At 34.3% G+C, this 25,172-nt stretch overlaps 1 protein-coding gene across 2 annotated transcripts in view; it reads right to left on the bottom strand.

Moving 5' to 3' along the window:
• The window catches only part of PRMT3 (protein arginine methyltransferase 3), a 181,508-nt gene that overhangs the window by 146,763 nt on the left and 9,573 nt on the right, over positions 1 to 25,172 (bottom strand). For both annotated transcript variants that reach the window (XM_044680312.1, XM_044680311.1), the window contains exons 4-8: positions 20,009 to 20,058; positions 18,870 to 18,972; positions 14,572 to 14,731; positions 13,140 to 13,284; positions 5,400 to 5,465 (exon numbers count right to left, since the gene is read on the bottom strand). In XM_044680312.1, coding sequence (XP_044536247.1) covers positions 5,400 to 5,465; positions 13,140 to 13,284; positions 14,572 to 14,731; positions 18,870 to 18,972; positions 20,009 to 20,058 — 524 coding nt within the window. The remainder of the gene's footprint in view (positions 1 to 5,399; positions 5,466 to 13,139; positions 13,285 to 14,571; positions 14,732 to 18,869; positions 18,973 to 20,008; positions 20,059 to 25,172) is intronic.

Raw genomic sequence — 25,172 nt, 5'->3', positions numbered from 1 at the left:
TAAACAAATGGAAAAATGTTCATAGTTCATGGATTAGTTGACCCAATGTAATAAAAATGGCAATCCTGCTGAAACTAATTTATTTATTAAGTGCTATACCAATCAAATTGCCCAAAAATTATTTTCTAGAACTAGAAAAAATTATAACAAAATTCATATGGAAGAACAAAAGATCAAGAATATTTAGGGAATCAATGAAAAAAAAATGTGGAAGTAATCTAGGAATACCAGATCTCAAACTGTATTACAAAGCTACAATCATCAAAACAATTTGGTGCTGGCTAAGAAATAGAGCAGTAAATCAGTGGAGTAGATTAGCTACATAATACATAGTAGTAGTAAATGATCATGCTTTAGTGTTTGATAAACCCAAATATCCAAGAAACATTAAGCAGAATCAAAGGAATGAAAAAACAGATGAAAACATGAAATATCTTATTGAAAGAACAACTAATCAGAAAATAGATCTAGGAGAGATAATTTGAGAATTATTGGACTACCTGAAAGCCACAACCAAGAAAAAACTTTAGACATCATATCACAAGAAATTATCAAAGATAACTGCCCAGTGATCCTCAAACAAGAAAATAAAATTGAAATTGAAAGAATTCATAGATCACCTCTGGAAAAAAATGCTCAAATGACAACTTCCAGGAATGTTATAACTAAATTCAAGAGCTACCAAGATAAGGAGAAAATTCTTCAAGTAGCAAGAAAGAAACAATTCAAATACCATGGAGCTACAATCAGGATCAAAAGACATGGAATATGATATTCAGGAAACAATTAAGTATATTCTTTCAAGGGAAAAAAATGGACATTCCATAAGATAGATTTCCAAGCATTTCTGAGGAATAAGCCAGACCTAAAAAAAAAAATCTGAAGTCCAAATGCAAGACATGAGAAGTCCAAAAAGGTAAATAAGAGAAAATTTAAGGGTCTCATTAAGGTCAAAATGATTTTATGTCTACATGAAAAGAGGATTTCTGCAATTCTCAAAAATTACTCGTAGTAGTAGAGAAGATAGAAGTAATTTACTCAGAAAGAAGGTGGGGAAGTAAGCTATTTATGATGATATGATATACATACTGATGATGTATATGTAAATGTGATGATATGAAACAATATGTATGATATGTATGTATATAAAAGATATGTAAAAAAATCAAAGGGTGAAAGAAAGGGTTGCACCGAGAGAAAAGGGAAGGGAGAGATAGAATGGAGTAAATTATATAACATAAAGAGGCGTGAAACATCATTATAGAGAGGGGAGGCTCAGAGAGGGAAAAACAAGCATACTCAGTGGGGTATAGAATTCTATCTTACCCCACAGAGAAGTAGAAGGAGAATAAGACAAGGAAAGGAAGATGTAATCAGAAGGAGAAGGGACAAAAGGCAAAATATTGGTGAGGAGGAACAGAGTAAAAGGGAATAGAGCAGGATCTAAAGGAGATAATATAATTGAGGGCAATACAGTCAGTGATTATAACGCTGAATGTGAATGGAATGAACTCACCCATAAAATGGAAGAGGATAGCAGAGTGGATTAAAAACTAGAATCCGACTCTATGTTGTTTATAAGAAATACATTTGAGGCAGATTAAAGGTAAAAGGCTGGAGCAGAATTTATTATGTGTCATCTATAAGTAAAAATAGCAGGTGTAGCAATCATGATACCAGACAAAGCTAAAGAAGAAAATTTATCTGATTAAAAGACACAAGGAAGAAAATTACATTTTGCTAAAAGGTACTATAAACAATGAAGTAATATCATTACTAAACATTTATGCAACAAATGCAAATATGCACCTACATTTCTAAAGGAAAAATTAAAGGAGCTTGAGGAGGAAATAGATAGTAAGACCATACTAGTGGGGGGCTTCAACCTTCACCTTTCAGAACTAGATGAATCAAACCAAAAAATAAATAAGAAAGAAGTAAGGGAAGTGAATGAAATGTTAGAAAAATTAGAGTTAATAGATATCTGGAGAAAATTAAACAGGATAAAAAGGAATATACATTCTTCTTAGAAGTATATGGTAAATATACAGAGATCAACCATGTAATAGGGCATAGAAATATTGCAAATAAATGCAGAAAAGCAGAAATGATAAATACAATTTTTTCAAATCATAATAAGATAAAATTATAATTAATAAGGGTTCATGGAGAATCAAATTAAAAATTAATTAGAAACTAAATAATCTAATTCTTCAAAAATGGTGGGTCAAGGAACAAAGCACAGAAACAATCACTGATTTCACTAAAGAAAATTATAATGAGGAGACAACATATCAAAAATCTGTGGGATACAGCCAAAGCAACACTGAGGGGAAAAATCTATATCTCAACAAAATAGAGAGGGAGGAGAATAATGAATTGGTTTTGCAAATTAAAAAATTAGAAAAAGAAAAAATTAAAAATCCCCAGATAAAAACTAAATTAAAAATACTACAAATTAAAGGAGAAATTAATAAAATTGAAAGTAAAAGAACTATTGAATTAATAAATAAGACCAAGAACTAGTACTTTGAAAAAAACAAAATATATAAAGTATTGGAGAAAGAAGAGAATCAAATTAATAGTATCAAAAATGAAAAGGGTGATCTCACCTCTAATGAAGAGGAAATTAAGACAATTAGTAAGAGCTACTGTGCTCAATTACATGGCAATAAATATGATAATCTAGGTGAAATGGATGAATATTTACAAAAATATAAAATGCCTAGATTAACAAAAGAGGAAATAGAATTCTTAAATAATCCCATCTCAGAAAAAGAAATTGAATAAGTAATCAAGTAACTCCTCAAGAAAAAACCCACAGGGCCTGATAGATTCACAAGTGAATTTTATCAAACATTTAAAGAACAACTAATACCAATACTACACAAACTATTTAACAAAATAAGCAAAGAAGGAATCTTATCAAATTCATTTTATGACACAAAAATATGGTACTGATTCACAAGCCAGGAAGACCAAAAACAGAGAAAAAAAAAAAAAAAAAAAAACTACAGACCAATCTCCTTAATGAACATAGATGCAAAAATCTTAAATAAAATACTAACAAAGAGACTACAAGCAAGTCATCACAAGGATTATCCACTATGATCAGGTGAGATTTATAGCAGGAATGCAAGGATGGTTTAACATTAGGAAAACCATCCATATAATTGACTATATCAATAACCAAATTAACAGAAATCACATGAATATCTTAATAGATGCAGAAAAAGCCTTTGACAAAATACAATATCCATTCCTATTTAAAATGCTATAAAATATAGGAATAGAAGGACCTTTCCTCAAAATAATAAACAGTATTTATTTAAACCCAGCACCAAGTATCATCTGCAATGGGGTAAGTTAGGAGCCTTCCCAATAAGATAAGGAGTGAAGCAAGGATGCCTATTATCACCACTATTTTTAATATTGTACTATAAATGCTAGCTGTAGCAATTAGAGAAGAAAAAGAAATTGAAGAGATTAAAGTAGGCAATGAGGAAACTAAACTATCACTCTTTGCAGATGGTATGATGTTATACTTAAGAGAACCCAAGAAAATCAACTAAAAAGTTAGTGGAAATAATTAAAAAATTTAGCAAAGTTTAAGGATACAAAATAAATCCACATAAAATAAATAAAAGTAGCTAATAAGGATCCTTATGTACAGTTCATTATTTCTCTTTTCTCTTTCAGTTTCACAGAATTAATTTTAAGAGAACTAAATAGAAAAAATATCTCAAGCTAAAGTAAACAAGGAATATCTGATAAATATTTGCTTGGATAAAATAGTGGACTCATTCCCCAAAAGGAAGAATAATGCACATTTTTATCACTCAGGTCATTTTTTTCCAATGGCAAGAGAAAAAAAATTTAATTAAAAAAGATACACACACACACACACACACACACACACACACACACACACACACAGAATAATATCCAAAATAAAAGAAAAATAAGCAGAGAAATATCCTATTTCTGAAAAATATCTGAGGTCACAGTAAAAAAAGAAAAACTAAGTTGGCTATTTAAAAAATCAGTAAACAACATGCAGAAGACAGGTCTTATAATATAAATGGAAACTTGAAGAATAATGAAATAAATTCCTCTCTTTATATGTTGCCAGATAATTAGTCAAACTAACTTTGCTTTAAAAAGAGTTTTCATTAAGTTTTTTTATCCATCCAACATCCTAAATTAATGAGATCTAAGAGTTTGTTTTGAGACAGTTTAACAAGGGTAGAAAATTCCAAAATATCCATTATATGGTTATTTATCTCACAAGGATGCTGTTTGCCACCTAAAGACTTAGTTCTAAATTCTAAGTTAGATTTTTAAAATGAACTTCTGGAGTAATTCTTTTTTTTTTTTTTTTTTTTTTTTTAACCCTTGTACTTTGGTGTATTGTCTCATAGGTGGAAGATTGGTAAGGGTGGGCAATGGGGGTCAAGTTTCTGGAGTAATTCTGATAAACTCCACAGAAAGAATTCAGTGCTAATGAATCTTAGTACAGGGACTTGGTTATTATTATATATTAAACATATTAAACCACATTGCTATATGAAGCAAAAAAACCCAAAACAACTAACATGAGTTATCTACAATTTGAACACCTGACATTCATTGTTTTAACTTGAATCGCTAAATTACCTTTCTTATCTCATCTTCCACAAAGCATTATCTCCTTTTGACACAATCAGAATTTAAGAGGTAATGCTAAAACTCCATAGAAAGATTTCTAATTTCAGTACTAGTAAATTTATAAGTAGATGAACAATTAACTAAAATTTACTAGAGAACAGCAATTCCTTAAAAATCTATTTAACCACATTCTAGTCTTCAACAGATGACTTGCTAGTGTTTAGTTGAGATTGTCTAGCTAGAAAGCAAGGGAACTATTTTACCGTCCACAAGTGAAAACATCTACTCTAGGTCTTAATATATTCTTTAATATTAAAACTGTTCAAGGGGGCAGCTGGGTAGCTCAGTGGAGTAAGAGTCAGGCCTAGAGACAGGAGGTCCTAGGTTCAAACCCAGCCTCAGCCACTTCCCAGCTGTGTGACCCTGGGCAAGTCACTTGACCCCATTGCCCACCCTTACCAATCTTCCACCTATGAGACAATACACCAAAGTACAAGGGTTTAAAAAAAAAAGAATTAAAAAAAAAAAACTGTTCAAATATAAACTAAAAATTCATATACTTGCTGTAAATGAAAAATTCTTTGCTCAAAACACGTTTTTCAATAAGTAGCACCTATGTAATTAATGAACTTGATATAGGATAGCATATAGAATAAAGGCAGTACCAATCACTTTTCTGTTATCAAAATTTTGTACCCCAGAGCAGCAATTATAATAAAAGCGAGTAACATTATGTGGCTTCAGTTACTCACCTTATCTTTAAAAATGTGTGGATTTTGGTATATAAAGTCTCGATAGCTTTCTGTTCGTACTTTATCCTAGACATGGGAAAAAAAAAATTATGTTCACAAAATAATCTTAAAAAAATTTTCTAATAAAGAGGTCATAATTTTATCATTCTTTGTTGGCTGAAGTGAAGACTAAAAGAAAATCATGAAGAATTTCAATAGATACATATGCATGTATAGAAAACTAAGTGTAATAATTTCTAAAAATGATATATAATAGAACTATAAAGTATATATATTTTTATTCTAAAAAAAGTCATTAGTATTAAATAAGATCTAAGTGATTATAATATTTCTGTGTCTTAAAATTTATATTCTCCTCCATCTATTTCAAGACTGTAATTGGCAATTAATGCTTGTCCCAGATGAACATGATGCAGTATTACTCAAACAGGGTCTGACTTTTTAGCAATAATATTATGTTAATATATGACTGGTAGTTTTAACTTCATAGAGTACTAACATATACACTTCCTTTTAAAAATGTCCAAGTGAAAATACACAATAACAACAATTTAGGCAGTTTTTGTTTCTGCTTCCAAGGAAGAAAAATGTGTGATAAATATCATAAAAAAGAAAAGGTTTTTTACTAGGATAGGGAATGTATCTGCAATTACAATGAAATAAGAAACTCCTGGAAGCAAAAACCTTCTCTCCCAAGTAAGGTTAGCATTTCTTCTGCAATTTGTAATATTAAGAACTGCCAGGAACATTAAAAATCTTTGTGACTTTTCCAGGGTCACAGAGTCACTATGTCAGCAGCTGGTCTTTCTAACTCAGAAACTAGTTCTCTCCCCACAATGCTCCACTGCCTCTCACAGCAGAAGAATGAAGATAAAACTTTCATATATTGTGTCAATGTGCAGTATCACTCAGATTCAGAGAATAAACATCTTTACATTGCTACTGGATTGTGGCAGTAGATAGAAGAAATATTAAATTAAGATAAACCTGTTCATTTAATTACAGGACATCTGATAAAAATAATAATCCATAATGAATAATTTCAAGTTTTCCATTGAGTGTTAATGATTTCCTGGTGAGGACACCAGTTAAATCTGTATCTAAAAGTTATTTCTGTAAAATGTATAATGATTTTGCCAGACAACTGTTTCTCATAAAACCAAACAAAGAATATCAGTTACCTAATACAAAAACTGCCAATTCCTTAAAAAAGTTTATAATTTAAAATATTTTAGCTTTCTTTTGATTCTCTTCTATATAACCACTGATTGTGCTGAAATAAGCAAACTCAAAAAAGATCACCATCCATCAGGAAAGCAGTCAGTTGGAAACCACTCACCAATCACATTGCCTCAGCACTGCACCCACTTAATCAATAGAACCCCAACTACTAGCCCAGCTATATGTGTTGCTGCTCAACCGAACTAGTCATCTATTTTGGCTCTCTCAATTTATCAGTTTTCTGTCACATGAATTCACTCTTGTGCAATGAGAAGCTAAAGAAGATATATAAATATATGTACATATATGCATATGTATATGCATGCCTTATATGTATCTACATTTATAAATGTAGAAAGCCAACTGATTTCCATTTTGTTTTTAAAAAGAGAAAACATTAAAAATTAGTTTTTACATCTCATTTCTCAAAATTGTAACAAAAGTCTAGGCAACTTAATTAAGTACAAATTACCAAAGCATCAAACAGAAAATAGTAACACATGAGCATATCACACTTACCACTTGGAAATTAGGAAATACTTCAGAATAGCAAAAATTATAGCTCCAGAACAAAGGAGCAAAAATTAATACTACAATATTAAAGGGGCATGAGATTTTTCTTTTTTTTCCCTTTTTTTTTTCTTTTTTTTTTTTTTAAACCCTTACCTTCCGTCTTGGAGTCAATACTATGTAGTAGTTCCACGGCAGAAGAGTGGTAAGGGTAGGCAATGGAGGTCAAGTGACTTGCCCAGGGTCATACAGCTGGGAAGGGTCTAAGGTCAGATTTGAACCTAGGACCTCCCGTCTCTAGGCCTGGCTCTCAATACACTGAGCTACCCAGCTGCCCCCATGAGGTTTTTCTTAAAAGAACTTGAATAATGAGGAAAAATCCGATTTAAATGGCAAAAGCAGTTACTAAATTAATTTTTAGTTATACAACCATACATATTTATTATACATACGTATTTCTAGTAAGTATGTGGTTTTAAAAAAGGGAAAACCTTGAATAGTTTAAGCTAAAGCATGCTAAGAAATGCACTAATAATTCTGGTTAACAGAATGTTCCTGTACATGTTTGTTTAGTGAGGAAGGACATTTCATGGATGAGGAGCTGGGTTTGAAGCTCCATCTCCTCAATTCTTCATTCTCCCATAAAGCAATCAGTTGCTAAGTCTCACTAATTCTAACTCTACAATCAGTGCTATGTCTCACTAATTCTATCTCTATTACTTTCATCTTTCACATTTCTTCACTGACACACAGAACAGTTCTCAATCTGTGTTGTCAAAACCTCTTGCTTAGTTAACCTCCTGATTTTATCATCCTTATTCTAAACTCTTTCTCTTCATGTGCCACAAAATTGACCCCCAAATCTGTACTTTCTAAAGCATGTTCAATGACAAGCTTCTACAACAAAATTAAATTTCCTCAGGTTGGCATTTAAAGCTGCAGAATTTGGTTCCAGCCTACATTTATGGATTTCTTTCAATACTTTCCTTTTGACCTCTACAATTTAACCAAACTGCTCTACTTGGTGTTTGAAGAACTGGGGCTTCCATTGCTGCCTCTGTGCCTACTCACAAGATTTCCCCAATGACCACAAAGTCCCTCCCCTTCTTTGCTGTAGCTGCCAGAATCCCAAGCTTCCCTCGGGCTCAGCTCAGATACCACCAACTAGGGGAAGCCGTTAGTGATGTAGACTGGTCTTTATTTTGCCCTTAATCCCTAGTGCCATGTCTTGTACATTGTAGGTGCTTAATAAAAGCCAGTAGAATTGAACACTCATTTATTATATCCTTGATGAACAAGTTTAGTTTATACACTTCTCCCTTTAAAAGAAACATACTTGCTAAATGTTACTCATTTAACTTTTCTTTCCTTCCCTTAAGTCCTAATTTAATGCCTGGTCAAGGTGTGGAGCTATTCTTAAATTTTCAAAAACTTTGTCAAAGTAGAATAGGCTTTTGATAGGTCCTAAAGACTTAAGAGTATGGACCTGATCAAATACCAGTCTAGGTAGGTGACTATTTTTGGTCACTTCGACCCATAAATACCTTCTACTAAGGCTGGGTTCTTAACCTAGGGTCTATAAACCGAATCTTTGGTATTTTAATAACTGTTTCAATATAATTGGTTTCTGTTGTAATTATATGTATTTTAACATATGAATTTGGATTATTATGAAAAGGGCTCTATAAACTACAGTAGACTGCCACAGGGACCACAACACAACAACAAGTAAAAACAAGTGGTTGTTACCGTTCAGTTGTTTTAGTGGTGTCCAACTCTCTGTGACCCAATTTAGGGGTTTCTTGGCAAAGATAATGTAGTGGTTTGCTGTATCCTTCTCCAGCTCATTTTACAGATGAGGAAACTGAGACAAAACAAGGTTAAGTGACTGGCCAGAGTCACATAGTTAGTATCCGAGACCAGATTTGAGCTCAGGAATATGGGGCTTGCTGACTCCAGGTGCAGTGCTCCTTCCCTCACTGCCCCCAGAAAAGGTTCAACATCCCTGTTTTGTGCCATGGAGAGTGTGCAAAAAATTCCATACTGAAAAAATCATGGGCCTTTCAGGTAGCAAAGTAATTTATCACTAAAAGATAGAGTACACATGTTATAATAGCTAATTTATGGGCAGGGAAAATATGCAAAATCACTTAATTTTTTGGCTAAGGATGCACAAAATGGTCAGGCATGGAAAAGCAATGATCTGCATCAGTGGAGGGCATGCCCACATTTATAGATCATAAACCTATCTGAGTACCTAAGCATTCTTTATAGTCATTCATTATTCAATAGGCCTTTATTATATACCTATTAGATATACCTGCTAGCTTCTAGAAATATAAAGTAAAAAATGAAAAAGCTCCTGCTCTCAGGGAGTTTATATTCTATTGGGAGAAACAGTACATTAATAAGTCAATGGAAAATACAAAGAAAGTAAATATAAAATTGGCGAACGGGGGTTGGGGGGGTGGCAAGAATATTCTAGCAATTGAGGGGAGAGGGATCAAGGCAGGGTTTATGTTCCTGGAGATTTGAAGAAGTTAGGCATTCTAAGAATGCTCTCTGGACTACAAAGGGCCTAAGAAAAACTGCACCAGAGGCCTAGTGAATGTTGCATCAATTTTCAAAACATGGAAATGAGAAGTGGTTTTCCAACCATGGACTGTGAACTTGACGCTAATTGATGACAAAATTACATATATAATGCATTATTTAAAAGCTGGTTTGTTTAGAACCTTTACAAAGGAAAGGTGTGATTACTCATTGCTAGCATATCTTCATCAATAACAGGTCATGCCCGACTAGCCTCACTTATTTTTTGACAAGGACAGAAGAAGACTGGTAGCCTGCTAAATAGTATATCTAGGTCTGAAAAAGCTTTTAACAAATTCTTTCTATGCTATTCACATGGACAAGATGGAGAGACGTGGATTAGATGAGAAATGTCAAAAAAAGAGCCCATGCCACCAGATTAAAATCAAACTGGGAAATAGTTAACAAAAGAAATATAAATACAACAGAACAATAGAATATAGATGTTAATATATGTGGTTTTCTAAGTTGCTAGGTAGCCTCAAGGAATTTTATGTACAGCTTAAGTGTTTTTGTAGGGATTTGAGACTACTGGTTTAGATAATACCATAGATGGATTCAGAGCTAATCGAGTAATGAAATCTTAAGAACAGTCATTAATGAGTTAATGTCAATTTGGAAAGAGGTGTGCAGTAACTCTTTATAACTCTGTAATGTTTAGTAATTTTTTAATGATTTGTATGAAAACACAATTGTTCCTCTTAACAAATTTGTAGATGCCACAAGCTAGGAAGTGTTCCATGCAGGGTTACAGTCATTCAAAAAAGATCTCTCAACAGATTAAAATGACATTGTCTATGATGAAAATGAATAAAATATTAAATTAAAAAATCAACCTCAAAAGCATAATATGAGAAATGAGGGATGTCTGGACCACAGTGCTTGTGAAAAATATTTGGTGGTTTTAGTGGACTACAAGCTGATCATACTTCAGTTTCTTCTGTAGGATTATTATCTATGTCCTGGCTCCAATGCACAGGTGTACCCCAATATTCTGTCAGGGAATCTTTCCTTTCTCTTTGCTCCTTCCTGCCTCCCCTCATCATATTAGCTTTCAAGGATTAAATTATAATATTTATGCTAATGATTTCCAAATCTACATATCCAGCCTTTATCTCTCTTCTAAGCTCTAGTCTCAAATCTGCAAATGCCTATTGAATACTTCCTCCATCAAGACATCTCACAGACATCTCAAATTCAATGTGTTCAAAACAGAATTAATTTTCCCCTTCAAACTTTCTGCTCTTCCCAACTTTCTACTTTATGTCAAAGACACCTTCATTCTTGTAGTCACACAAATTCACAATCCAGGAGCCATCTGCAACTCTTTACATTTTTTCACCTCCTATATTCAACAGCCTTCCAAACTCATTGATTATCCTTCCACAAAATCTACTTTACTCACTCCCTTTTTTCAGTTCACATAGTCACTGCCCTACTCCAGATCCTTATCATCACCTGATGCCTGGACTATAGCACTAATCTCCTAACTGCTCTTTCTATATCTAGTTTCTCATCTCTCTAATCTATCCTCCACATAGTTACTGAAGTGCTACTGTGAAATCACAAGTCTAACCAGGTCACTCCTCTGTTCAAGAAACTTCATTATCTTTAGGGTGAAATATACATCCAAGTAGAAAATGTTTATTTTATTTGTATGCTAAAATATTTGTTTTAAAATATTTTTATTTGTATGCTAAAATAAAAAATAAATGTTTGCTGAATGACTATTAGGAAAAAGTCCTTCACAAACTGGATCTAGCCTATCTTTTCAGAATCCTGAAACACCCCTCTTCTGGAAACATACACTCCAGCCAAATGAGTCTACTTAGTGATTCTCTCTATCTTCCATCACTATGTCTTGGCACTGGCTGCTCCTAAACCCAAAATACCCTCCCATATCAACTCCTTAGAGTTCCCTTAAGGCTCAGCCCAAGGGCTACTTCCTTCAAGATGCCTTTCTGTTTCCTGAAGTTGTCAGTGTGCTTTGCTTCACTAAAGCCATGATGCAGTGATTTCATTCAGAGCATGTATTTACTTAGTTGTGAATGTTCCTTTGAAAGTAGATACCGTCTCATGTTAGTATTTGTATCCCCAGCTCCAATCACAATGTATAGAGCTTTATTAAATTCCTGTTGATTCAAAAGAAATATTTAGGGACTGTTCAGGGGAGAAAATCTGTTAATCATAGTGGTAACATTTTGTGCCTAAAACAACACACTTTGACATAATAGAAATGCTTGCCAGATGTAAAAGATCTCCAACACAAACAAAATAATCACAATCTTCTTCATGATTCACAATTCTTCATGAATGACTAGTTCCCACATTGTGATGATGAGAAATTAATTCATAAAATTATATAAAACCCACAAAATGATTCATTGATTCTAAGACCTCAAACTTCTGAAACCTGAGTCTTTTAAAACAGAGAAGCCAAATAAAATAATAAGAACTTGGAGTGAAGTATTTTTAACAACAAAAAAATTTAATGGTAACAGCTAAATTTCAGGTAGGGAAAGATCTAAAAATATTAATAATCTTTACATTAAAATTTCTTTGTATTATATTTGTTTTGAATTATCAGTATCAAGTTAAAATCAGTGGTTTTTAGATTTTTTTTTTTAAACCCTTACCTGCCATAGAATCAATAGTAGGTATTAGTTCTAAGGCAGAAGAATGGTAAGGGCTAGGCAATGGGGGTCAAGTGACTTACTTAGGGTCACATAGCTAGAATGTGTCTGAAGCCAGATTCAAACCCAGGACCTCCTGGCTCTGGGCCTGGCTCTCAATTCACTGAACCACCCAGCTGCCCCCTGGTTTTTAATTTTTAAAAAGCCACAGTATCATATTTCAATAAAATATACATACAATAGGAGATATGTCCAAAAATTTGGAAATTAAAATGAACACTAATTAATGTAGTACAAATTTTAAATCCATCCAAATTTCACATAAAACTGACTGACAAATTTATAAAACTCTGCAATATTATGTAATTGAAATCCATAGATTTCTAAAATTTTGCAGAAATACCAAAAAACAAAAATTTGGTACAAAAGAATTATTTTTAAGTCCATTAAACCAATGTGACTATTTAAAATATTTTTTTTCTTTTTTTAGATCTAAGGCAAACTATACAAAACTATTGTTTTTAGGAAGAGTGATATTAACACTTTTCCTCCTTAAAATTCAATTTTCAAAGAAAAACTATTTTTAAAAAATTTATGGACATCGTGGCTGTTGAATTCACAAACCGCTTTTATTCTTTGATATTCTTTTAACCCCAAGATAAGCCATGAAGTATCTTAGGGGTTAAAAATGCGGCTATCCTGAAGCATATTTATAGAAAATGAGACTGCATCATTTCATTCTTCCACCAACCCTGATCCGGCGCAGCTCTGTTCCCTTTCTAACCTTTAGCATCTCTTCATGTATCCCATAATGCCCATACGAGCTGAAATAAACACCATCCTCATCCTCGTTAAGGTCCGCAATGGTAGTGGTGGATGACGAGTTGGTTCTGACATCTGCGTTCATCACGAAATCCTGTGCAAACTGTCTGTAATCAATTTGAAATATACCCTTGAGACATGTTTACTGGACCATGAACAAGGGAAAGGGGGGCGGGGGGGAAATAGGGTGAGGAATGCATTAAGCCTTGGCAATAGCAAAAATCATAGTCTTAAACATTTGAAAGCACCCCCTACTGGCTCAGAAGTAGTAACATGTTAAACTGCAGTCTTTGCCATTGTGTGTAGTATACAGGTTTCTTAATCAAATAACAGCACAACTGCAGCCTACAGGTTAAAAGTGACTAGCATAATCAAATCAAGTTATTTTCCTGAACAAACATTTTAATGAGGAGGAAGGCCTAAGAAGTGAAGTTTGGGCACAAGATGATATACCAAGTGAATAGCTATTTTTAAGAACATGCTTACTAAGTCAACATTACAATCCCCAACTGCAAAAATTCAGGTTCCTAAACACAAAGTCAAGAGTAATCTGTAAAACATGAGATTAAAAAGGTCCTAAAATCTAATGAGCTAGAAATGCTAAAAACAAACAAACAAAAAAACCACTGAATAATAGGAAAAATATTGGGGGTGGGAGGGGAGGGTAATGAACAAAGAACTTACCTAGCTAATTAAATTATCCAATTATTTATATTACCATAACTTAATTTTTTTGCAAAATGAAAAAACTATGTATAATAACTTTACAGATGGTGGGATTTAAAGCTGAAATTATACTTCAATATTTATTATCTAGTTATGATAGAAAGCAGTTGGATTACTGATCTGTAAATAAGCTTAAAAATCTAATTCTAGTCTAAACTCACTGACTACCTGTGTAATAGTCACATATTCATTCATATTCTGTATTTTGCTTTTCTGCTCAAGTTTCTGTTTGCCTCCCCTTTTTTATAAATGCTCTGTGCAAGGTCAGTTTGGGAAGATTTCATTTTGAAACATGAACAAAAATACACACCATGTTCACAGGTTATCTCTTCAACCATGCTGAAACTAGTCAACTAGAGAGGTTCTTTCCACTCAGCCCCAAAAGAAGATAGAGAAACTTCTCTCTTGAATAAGGATCAATGGGTAACTCAGTATTTAACAATTATGAATTAATGGGGCCTCCCAGATCCCAGTAATCAGCAATCTGAGGTGAATGGTGTCCCTCTGCTATTCAAGTTACTGATTCAATTCAATTCAACAAGCCCTCACTTCAGAGTGGGGGAACTGAGGGCTAAGAACAGTTGATCTCTAAAGTACCTTACAAATTTAAAATTTTATGCTTCCATTATAAATAATTAAGAACAGCTTCCCATTATTAATTAAATTACTTCATTCTCTGAAGGTCTTCCCGGGCTCTAGCTAATGCTGCTTCAGCAGACTGTGCTCTGGCTTCCATGTGCTTCAACCGCTCAAGAACAGATGTGTTGTCACTAAGCCCATTAGGGTACGAGAATGGGACTGTCACTGGTTCATAAAGATCTTCTACATCTAAAGAAATACATGGACAATTTTAGATTATATTACTCAAATTGGTCACCAATTAACATTTATATAATGTCACTATGACCCCAATACTGACCTTATTAAAAAGAGGAAAATAACTTCAGATATTTAATAAAGTATCTCAGAGTACCTTCCATATCAAATGGCTAGAATCTGTCTTCAGGTCTATTTAGTTTTATTTAAAAAAGTTTTTTTTTTAAATCAGTCTGTCCTTCCCACTACCTCCTCCATCCCAAATGAGCAAATAAAAATAAAAATGTTAAAAACCCAAATTTCTCAATACATATTCATATAGTCTAGCAAAACAAATTCCAAAGTAATGTGTGTTTTAAAAATTTGTACCCTGGGGATTTCATTTCTCAGCATTCTTTACTTTTCCTGGAGTTCCTTTGTCTTGAGTCCTGGTGTTGTGCCCTGGCATGGGTTTGTTTATAAATCTGCTGAAAACCATACTGAGGGGACGTTTTGGGGGTTTTGGCTTGAGCTTGGCAGGCTGCTGAGTCTCGAGATCTTTGCTCTGCTCACTTAGATAAAGAAACCCCTTTCTCTCTTACTTTGTTGTTATTAAATCTTATAAAAATATAATACTAGGAGCATTGTATGTTCATTTTCAGGCTTATAGTTACTTATGTCTAAAAACGTTGATCTTGATCCATTTTAAATTCTTCATCTCTCTGTCAGGAAACAGTGTTTCACTTTTATTCTTTAGGATTTGTGTTTTATTTGCACACTGAGAATTCTAGTCTTGTAAGGTTGCTCTCTCCATAGTGTTATCATGTATAAATTGTTCTAGTTCAGTTCATTAAACTCTGTATGATTAACAGATTGGTATTTTCAAACTTCAATTGTTTACTAGCAACTAAAACAATATGACATGCAGCTCTATTGCATTTAGCCACTAATTCTAGAAACAATGACTTTTTGTGAATTTGGCACAGTGACAATAACATTGCACTAGGAAACCAGAGGGCAGGTTTCAGTCACAGATCTGAAGGCAGCTATGTCATGGTAATCTCCTTGGGTCCCAGTTTCATCATCTGAAGACTGAGGATTACATCACATGATCAAAAAGTCTGTTCCAGTTCTGTATTACAGGATTTGGGGATTCTCTGAAGGTTCTTCAGATCTTTTCTTAAGGAAAAATTCTATAAAATCTGATTTTTTCCTTACTCGTGCAAAATCTTTTCATTCATGGTATACATTCACTAGTATTATAGAACTAGCAATTCTCCAAACATAATTTAACAAAGCTGGAAAGTTCTACCCAATTCACATCATAAATTTCTCATCTAATGTTAAAAAAAAATCTTTAAACAAAAAGAACATATATATACCAGATTTTCTTTTATTTTTAGTCTAAAATCCAATCTATATTAGTGTAATATTTCTAGATAACTTTTATAGCTGGCATCAATAAAGGAGCATAATACATGGAATCTTGTTCAGTTTTTAGCTATGTTTTCCTGTTGTTCCACCCTCCAAACTGGACTACAAAAGTCGCCTGGAAGAAGCATGGCTCAGTGCTTCCTGAGACAATGTATCCCAGTTTTCCCTTTCATTTTTACTCTGGTATGAAAGATGTGCCTTCTTAACTACACTTTTCCCCCACTCTTTCTCTGAAAACTATAACCAAATCACCACTATCAACTACCATTGTTTTAGAAAGAGGATGTTAACAGAGTATTCTATTGCTCCTTACATAATCTTGGTAACTTCCCAGACTCTAATTCTGTTGTCTGGTTATCACTTTCTTATATTTGTGGTCTATCTCTCCCAGTAAATATAAGCTCCTTAAGGGCATGAACTTGCCTTAATCTGTATCCCAAGCACTTAGAAAAGTACTCTTCAGTGCTTAATAAAGTGCTTAATAAATACTTTTCAGTCATTCACTCAGTTAGCTATATTGTTCATTTTACATTCTTTTTCAAATTTTTTCAGGATTTTGCAAATCGGCTTCAAGGTTTGAATAACCATCTATTTCCACTTTACACTACAATTAAGATAATTACACTATGTACTGGTAACATTAGTAACAAAGAAATAAGATAAGAAAATTCAAATTTTAAAATTTGACAAAGAATACAGTAAACTTAGCTGACACCAAAAGACTCAGAGCTATGGAAATCCTGTTTCCCTGTGATACCAAAAACTATATATCAGATTTCAGAGAGGCAATGATAGAGAATAGAGAACCTCAGCTCCTTTCTTTTAGCCCAAGACCCTGACTAGGGGAGGTGAGCAATAAATGGTATATCTATCCCAATGCCCAAGTGGTACGGCCAAAAGAACCAGCTTAAAACCTAAAAAACCCCACCAGTTTCTTTGAGTCCATCACTGACCAGAGTACAGCTGATAGAATTAGAAGAAAGTTTTAGCCCCTAAGTATGCTCTAACAAGATGTATCTCTAAAAGGGAGTCAAAAGAACAGTATCCTATATATTAAAGAATGACAATATTTTTACTATCATACAATAGGGTCCTACAATCACCACAAATCCAGCATGTTTATGTTGGCCTGGCCACTACACTCAAAAAAAAAAATCACATCTAAATTCATCAGTTTTTAAGATATTCAACAACTTGACTTTTTGCCTACCTCTTCAGACTTGCTTATCTTCTATTACTAATCATTCTTGTTTACCCTATTCTGCTATGTTAAATGGTCTTCCCACTTATGACACAACCCAAGGCCTTACTCATGAGTGAGGCATTCCATCTCACCACATCAACCTTCAGTGATCACTCCCTCATCTTAGCTCCTCTTAAAACTTACATATTCACTTTGTTAATATAATTAGGAAGGCCAGGCAGTTTAGCTGCAGAACAGAATGGCAATAGCTATTACTAATATCCCTAAATAGGATACTAATTTCCCTCATATACACCATGACAGCATGCAAACAGATTTAACAGGTAATGTTTGAATGTTTCAAGCAAGTGGTTACATCCTGGTTATTTAGCTATGTGCTATGGAGGGGTGAGTAAGAAAATGAGTGAAGTCTCTGTGGCAGAACAGTTCAGCTCTGTTAAGTTCTCTACACTACCAAAGTGCATTCTTTGCACAGTTTTCAAGAAATGGGTTGAGCAATGATGACTTAGGTGATACACAAATTCAGCAACAGCTGCATCCCATATATCTTCTGCCTCTTTCCTTAATCTCTTAAGGTGTGCCTAGGCCTTAGGTGCTGAGATCCAAGCAGTCAATGGCCAATGGATCCTGACATGTGATACTTAGCACATAATACTTTGTTATATTTTTAATGTATGAAAGGGATCCCCAGCCACACAATTAAGTCCTTTAAGGGCAAAGGCCACATCTTATACCTATATTATGCCAAATCTATATTTACAATGTACTTTATGTACAGTAAATAACTATTTTTGGTGATTCTGTCATCTTAATGAATGAAAAAAAATTAATAAGCATTTACTATGTGCCAAACACTATGCTAAATGCTGAGGATACGAAAAGAAAAAGATTGCTCCTAGTCTCTAGATGCTCACACTTTAAGTGGAGAAGACAACACTTGTAGGAGAATACATCGGCAGAGTAGCTGGTAAGAAATAGGAATACTTAGAATATGTCTGCCCCAAAAGAAAAGCCTGGGGTGGAACTAAGGGTCAGAGTACAGAAGGGTGATTCCTTCCAGCAAGAGTGTGTGATAACTGATTTCTGGTAGAAGAACTCTTTTTTACAAGATCCTAGATTAACAACTGGAAGACACCCTAAGGAGATTAAGTGTCCTGTCCATGGTCACACATCTTAAAGGTTATTAGGCAGAGATGAAAGTGACTCTTGATATGGTATAATGCCCAAAGTTCCACAGCCAGGAAGAGATAATTGGGACTTGAAATCAGGTCTTCTGACTCTGCCTTCTGTACATTTTCCACTTTATTTTCTTGGTACCCTAAAATCACAAGTGATTTACTGGTTTCAATACATTTGGAGCACAAATTAGCATAACAACTCCTATAACCACTGGCACACCACATCCAGCAATATTTTCTCAGTATGCTTTGAACACATTTCCCACACATATGAAACTGTACTTACTGCTACAGCAAAGAGAAATATTAGGATAAATAATGACATAAATTCACAGTTATAATACCATAATCTTACCAAATTGAAGTAAAAGATCATCTTCTAATACTGGTTTCAAATATTCTTCTTTCTCCCAAGGCACTGGATTGCATAAAGAATTCAAATACTCTGAAGTTGGGTTCTAGAGAAAAAAACAATTACAAGCTATTTTAAAGTATCTTTATTTAAAGGTACCAGGTGGCTCAGTGGATTGAGAGCCAGGCCTAGAGATGGGAGGTCCTGGGTTCAATCTGACACTTCAGATGCTTCCTACCCATGACCCCACTGGGTAAGTAACTTAACACTAATTGCCTAGCCCTTACTGCTCTTCTGCCATAGAACCAGTATATAGTATTGATTCTAAGATAAAAGTTAAGGGTTTAAAAAAATAAAGTCCCTTTAACCAAGAAATACTGCTCAAAAAAACAAAACCTGAAACCAAGAAAAAGAAACTTTTGTTTTCTTTCAGACCAGCAATGTGTTCATGATTACTACCTGCCATTTCCAAAAGGTTGACCATCTCCTGAATAGCAGTTGATACTTTTCTGCTATTTAATGAACAAACAAGTAACGATTAGTTTTCTTCCTGTTAGGGTGGGGACTGAAGGAGATAGCAATATAAAACTGGTATCTTCTAAATGCAATAAAGAAATTATAAACAAAGTCCCTTAAACTACTGGTGAAATAAATTTCTGGTTTTACAAAAATACTAACTAGCTCTATATAAGGGCCTTATTATCTTGTGTGTTGTATATATATATTATTTTGTATGTTCTGTAATAGCCTTAGGAAAAGATACAGTACACAGAGAAAGTTCTTCACATCTTCTGAACAAATGAATTTTTACTTAAAATTCATCAAGCTAACAAATTTCAAAAAGTCTAGTCTCAGAGTCTGAACTGGGTAAGTCAACTATCTGTACATTCTTTTTGCAAATAATAACACTTTTTTTTCAAAGGAAGGCTATTGGTATTAAGGCACTTTCAAAATATTTCATTTGTATAATGAGCCTTAGAATAAACACTTCTCTAATGGCTATGATTTTCCCAAAATAAAGAATATAAAATCTAAAAGGTTTCCTTCTTTCATTCGTTCTTTATCTGCATATAAAGTAATGCCATATCCTCACATTTCTGCCAAGGAATTTATAAATACTGTAAATTAGGTCATCCACTTACCTTAAGTCTGATGAAATTTATTAGCTTAATGTATCCATAAAATTCAAGCCCTGTGGAAAAAACAAACTAATGATATAGAAAATCCAGATCTTACCATAATATATTATTTAATTGAACTGCTTTTCTGTAGGTTTGTGCCATTAATCACAATAATTTTTGTAATCACATATTTCTGTTACTCAAATTATTTTGAATTTAGAAAACAGGAAATAATTTCAATATTTAGTAAAATCTACAAAGTGTAGGATCTAAAATATCTGAATAGTATAAATCTAAGAAGCATAATACACTATTAAGAAAAATAATTTTGGGATGTTATTGTTCACTTGAGAAGACTACCAAGGAAGATACGTGAATGGGCCTGGAATCAGAAAGATGGGTGCAAATCCCACCTATGATGCTTACTGTGATGGATCACTTTGGACAAGTTGTTTAACCTCTGTAAATTGATGAGATCACCAATAAAAAAAAGGCTCAAGGGATGAAGAGAAAGAAGTTCAGGAACTAGGAGAATACCAACTCAAAAGGCAGGAGGATGAAGATCCAATAAATAAGGTTAAAGAGAAGAGGCCATAGAAGTAGGAGGAGAATCAAGAAAAAGCCGTGTTACTGAGATCCAAAGAGTATCTAAGAAGAGAGATGGAAACCAGTGACTAAAGCATCAGTAAGGTAACAGAATGAAGAGTGAGAAAATGTCACTAGAATTAGCAATTAAGGTATTGCTGGAAACTTTGAGAGCGCAGTGTAGTCAAGAATTGGGATTAAAAGTCAGATTAGAATAGAATAAGAAGAAAAGTATATGATAAAAACAGAAAAAAAAATAGAAGAAAATAGATCAAGTATCTTTCATAGCTATTGCTAGGGGGAGAATCCTTAATCAAATAATGAATAAAAACAATAATAAAAGAGAAATACTTTTGATTACATGGAAATGAATTATTTTTTCATAAATCAACTAAGACAAGAAGCAAAGCAGGCATTTGGGACAAACAAAACTTTGTATTAAATATCTCTGACATCCAGGAGTGGAGAGAAGACAGTAGAAAAAACATTATAGCCAACCTCTCCTAACATCCTCTTCCAAACAACTTTAAAATAATGCCTCTAATCAAATTCTGGAGTAGTAATTTGGTAGGTCATCTTCTTTTCCCAGCTCAAACAAATAAAAATATCTAGTGTTATACTTCTTTTGCAAATAATACAATTTTTTTTAAATGAATGTTGTTGATATTAAGGCACTTTCAAAATATTTCATTTGGACATTGATCCATAGAATAAGCATTTCTCCAATGGCTGTGATTTCCCCAATATAAGGAATATGAAAATCTAAGTTTCCTTTTTTGGTTTGTACTTCATGTGTATAAATTAATGCCGTACTCTCATACTTCTGCCAAGGAATTTATAAATATCATAAATTAGGCCATCCATTTACACTTAGGTCTTATAAAGTTGAAAAGACCTTGTACCCCTTTAAACTACATTACCCAAACTCCCTTTCACCATACCCATCATTCCTTAAGCCTTTTCCTATTGGTCGTTGGTTTTTGTGGGCTGTATGGTAAGGGGTTTTTTGAGATGGTCACAGGAGGCTTTTGGTCTGAAGGCAGCATGGTGAAGGGTGAGTTGGGACTCTTTCCCTGCGCTTTTAATAAATCCTTATAAATATCATACTTTGGAGGCATTGAATATTAGTTTTAAAACTTAACAGTTTGGCAACCATGAAGGGACACCTGGGAGGGAAAATGCACAGATTGGGGAAGAGGTAGGAGGCAGCAACTCGGCAAAGGTTTAAAAACGGCAGAAAACTTCGCCGCCAGGGGGTGGGGTGGGGTAGGGTGCAGCTGGGAAGCCCTAGCTGGGAACGATTTCCACAGGGAAGCTGAGGCTAGATTCTGGGGGTGTATTGCCATTGCGAACCTTATCACTGAACTTCTTTCTACCATCCAGCTCCCTGAAGCCATAGCTGTTGTTCACTGCTCTGCACACACAAGTGGCACTGACCCTGTCTCCAGGGGAAATGATCAAGCAGACCCTGCAGCCAAACTAGCAGCCTTAGAAGGACCTGAGTTAATTATGCCACTAACAATTACTGATAATTTGGATATATCCCTTTCCTATAATGACAAAGAAGTGGGAAAATGGAAGCAGAGATTTAAAGCAAAACAGATAAATGGAGTATGGGTGTCATCTAAAGGCAAGCACCTGCTCCCTAGGGCTTTCTATAACCAAATTTGTCATTCCATCCATAAACATGGTCATTTCAGCACCCAAGGCATTGTAGACTCTGTTAAAAGAGTATGGATAGCACCTGGAATAATTACAATTGCCTCCAAAATATGTACAGCTTGTCCTACCTGCCAGGACTTTAATCAGCACACTTTTCAAGAAAAAGCTTTTGGTGGACGTCCTCTAGCTTACACACCATTTGAACACTTGCAAATTGATTTTATCTCTATGCCAAAAGCTGGACACTATAAATTTTGTCTGGTCATAGTCGATCAACTGACCAGATGGCCTGAAGCATTTCCTACTGCTCAGGCCACAGCGGCTTTTGTTGCTAAAGTCCTTTTGAAAGAGATTATTCCTCGTTTTGGCCTGCCAGCACTTATTGATTCTGATAAAGGAACTCACTTTACTGACTCAGTCATCACAAATTTATTCATGTTTGGGGATAACTCCTAAATTTCATACACCATATCATACCCAGAGCTCTGGCCAAGTTGAAAGGATGAATAAAGAACTTCAAACTATGATTGGGAAATTATGCACAGAGACTCATTTAAAATGGACTGAAATTCTATCTCTGGCCTTATTTTATCTCAGAAGCAGACCCAGAGGTGATTTACACATCTCACCATTTGAGATACTATTTGGACATCCACCTATTCAGGCACAACCATTTAATCCTGCCTATAATTCATTGTTAGGAGGGGATACAACCATTGCCACTTATATCAGATAATTATAAACAAAATTGGGAGAACTCCATGACTCTGGAGCTGCTGTTCAAGCAAGCTCCTTAGACTTCTCGCTTCATGATTTGAACCCAGGTGATAGTGTATACATAAAGAATTTCAAACATACTGGGTCGACTGAACCTGCTTATGATGGACCATTCCACATCCTATTAACTACACCAACAGCCATTAAAAATGGGGAAAGGGACTCATGGATTCATTGCAGTCATGTGAAATGAGTACCCTCTAATGATAATGAATAATTCTCTATACTACTATATACAACTGCCTGTACCTATTATATTTGATTATTGATTATATTTGACTATTGTGATAAGAATACTCTATTGCTGGATTTTGCACTATTTTGTTGCACTTCATTTGATTGATCCTTATACTTGAACGATACATATACTAACTCACAACAGAATATCTGTATTAGTGACCTATATTGACCTGATGTGTCTTTCAAAGCATTTTGAACCTTTTGTCATTCCTTTTGTACTTTCTTGAATGTATTATTGCTTTATATGCCTCATTTGCACCCACATCACTTTGTCTACCTCATTTGCACTCACATTGCGGATCATGGCAAGTTAAAGAGGGAATGAATCTTATTTTTTAAAATTAACCTCTATTCTTTACCTCTGTGATTGTGTAAACTACACATTTTTTTATATTTTTGTTTGTTTTTCTTCCTACATGTGCAATATAGTATTTGATTTTTTCTTTCTTTTCTCTCATGTTTTTTTACATTTGAAGCACGTCACCAGCATAGACTTTTGACTATTTTGATTTTTGCAATAAAAATAAGCTAAGATGTTCATTTGCCTAGCATATAAATTTATACCCAAAAAACTCTGGACTATAGAAACCTGCCACTAGTTATTTAATTATTGAGACTTTTGCTCAATGACTATGTCTAATCCAAGGAGAACTGGACCACAAAGGAGCACAGAGTTTTGACCTGCGAAGTGCCAAATGAGCACATAAAAGGAAAGAGACCAAACTAATCCTACAGGGATTGATGACATTCTACGCAAAGACTTGATCCTGTGTGAGACTCAAGGTTACAACGCTTAGCATATGTTAAGACGTAGGATTTCCTTGTACCACACTCGATATCAAGTACTCAACATCGATTGTTCTGGCTCCCATTATCTCTGAAAGTGAAGAAAAGGATTGCATCGGGAAATGTTATTTCCCATTTGTCTCGAGATCTAGTCTCCTTTTTCTATTTCTTTCATGATGTGACAACTTACTGTAGTCTAGGCTGCTAAATTGGGTTAGTGAGTGATTGTTGTTGCAAAGCATATGGAACATGGATTGCTACAGGAACCTACTTTGATTTGTGAATTTTTTCTTTTTCTTTTTCCTAGAATTTTTTCCTTTCACATTTTTTTTAATATCCTATATTTCCCTCAGAGGTTATTTTTTCCTTTTTATTTTCTTTGGACTCTTTGATGTTTTGAAAATTGATTCATATACCCTTGACCATGTATTCCTGCGTGATTCCTATGTGTATCCCTATACTTTCCTCGGGGGGGAATGTAAAGTTATTCTCCTCTAGGGGGGACTATGTTATTGCTGTGAAATTGGACTTGAATTTGACTCTAATTTAGAATAAAAGACTACCTCCCAGAATCCAGAAGGCGCCATGAAGATGCCTGCAGAGATCACACACTGCACCAGAAGATCCAGAGTGAATTTCGAGACATGGCGAATTTGAACTTTGTGAGGGTTGAATGTATTTACTTTGAATGGACACTTTTATGCCAGAAAAGGGGACTGCCCCCTAAATGGATTTTTGTCAATGCACCAAACATTGGCTTTATCCTTTCTCCCTTTTATTTCCCTATTATCTCTGAATTATTGTAAACTTTAATTTGATTAGGTTTTCATGATCCAATGGGGAGACTGGTCTCCCAAAGAATCACAGGGGGAATGTAAAGTTGAAAAGACCTTGTAACCCCTTAAACTACATTGCCAAAGCTAATTCTATTTACACAACCCAAACTCCCTTTCACCATACCCATAATTCCTTAAGCCTTTTCCTATTGGTCATTGGTTTTCGCGGGCTATATGGTAAGGGTTTTTTGGAGGTGGGGGAGACTTTTGGTCTGGAGGCGGTGTGGTGAAGTGTGAGTTGGGACTCTTTCCCTGCACTTTTAATAAATCCTTATAAATATCATATTTTGGAGGCATTG

This window comes from Gracilinanus agilis, chromosome 6, assembly GCF_016433145.1.
Source record: "Gracilinanus agilis isolate LMUSP501 chromosome 6, AgileGrace, whole genome shotgun sequence".
NCBI lineage: Eukaryota > Metazoa > Chordata > Mammalia > Didelphimorphia > Didelphidae > Gracilinanus > Gracilinanus agilis.
The sequence above is the reverse complement of the archived record's forward strand: the minus strand, read 5'-3'. Positions and strand labels throughout refer to the sequence as shown.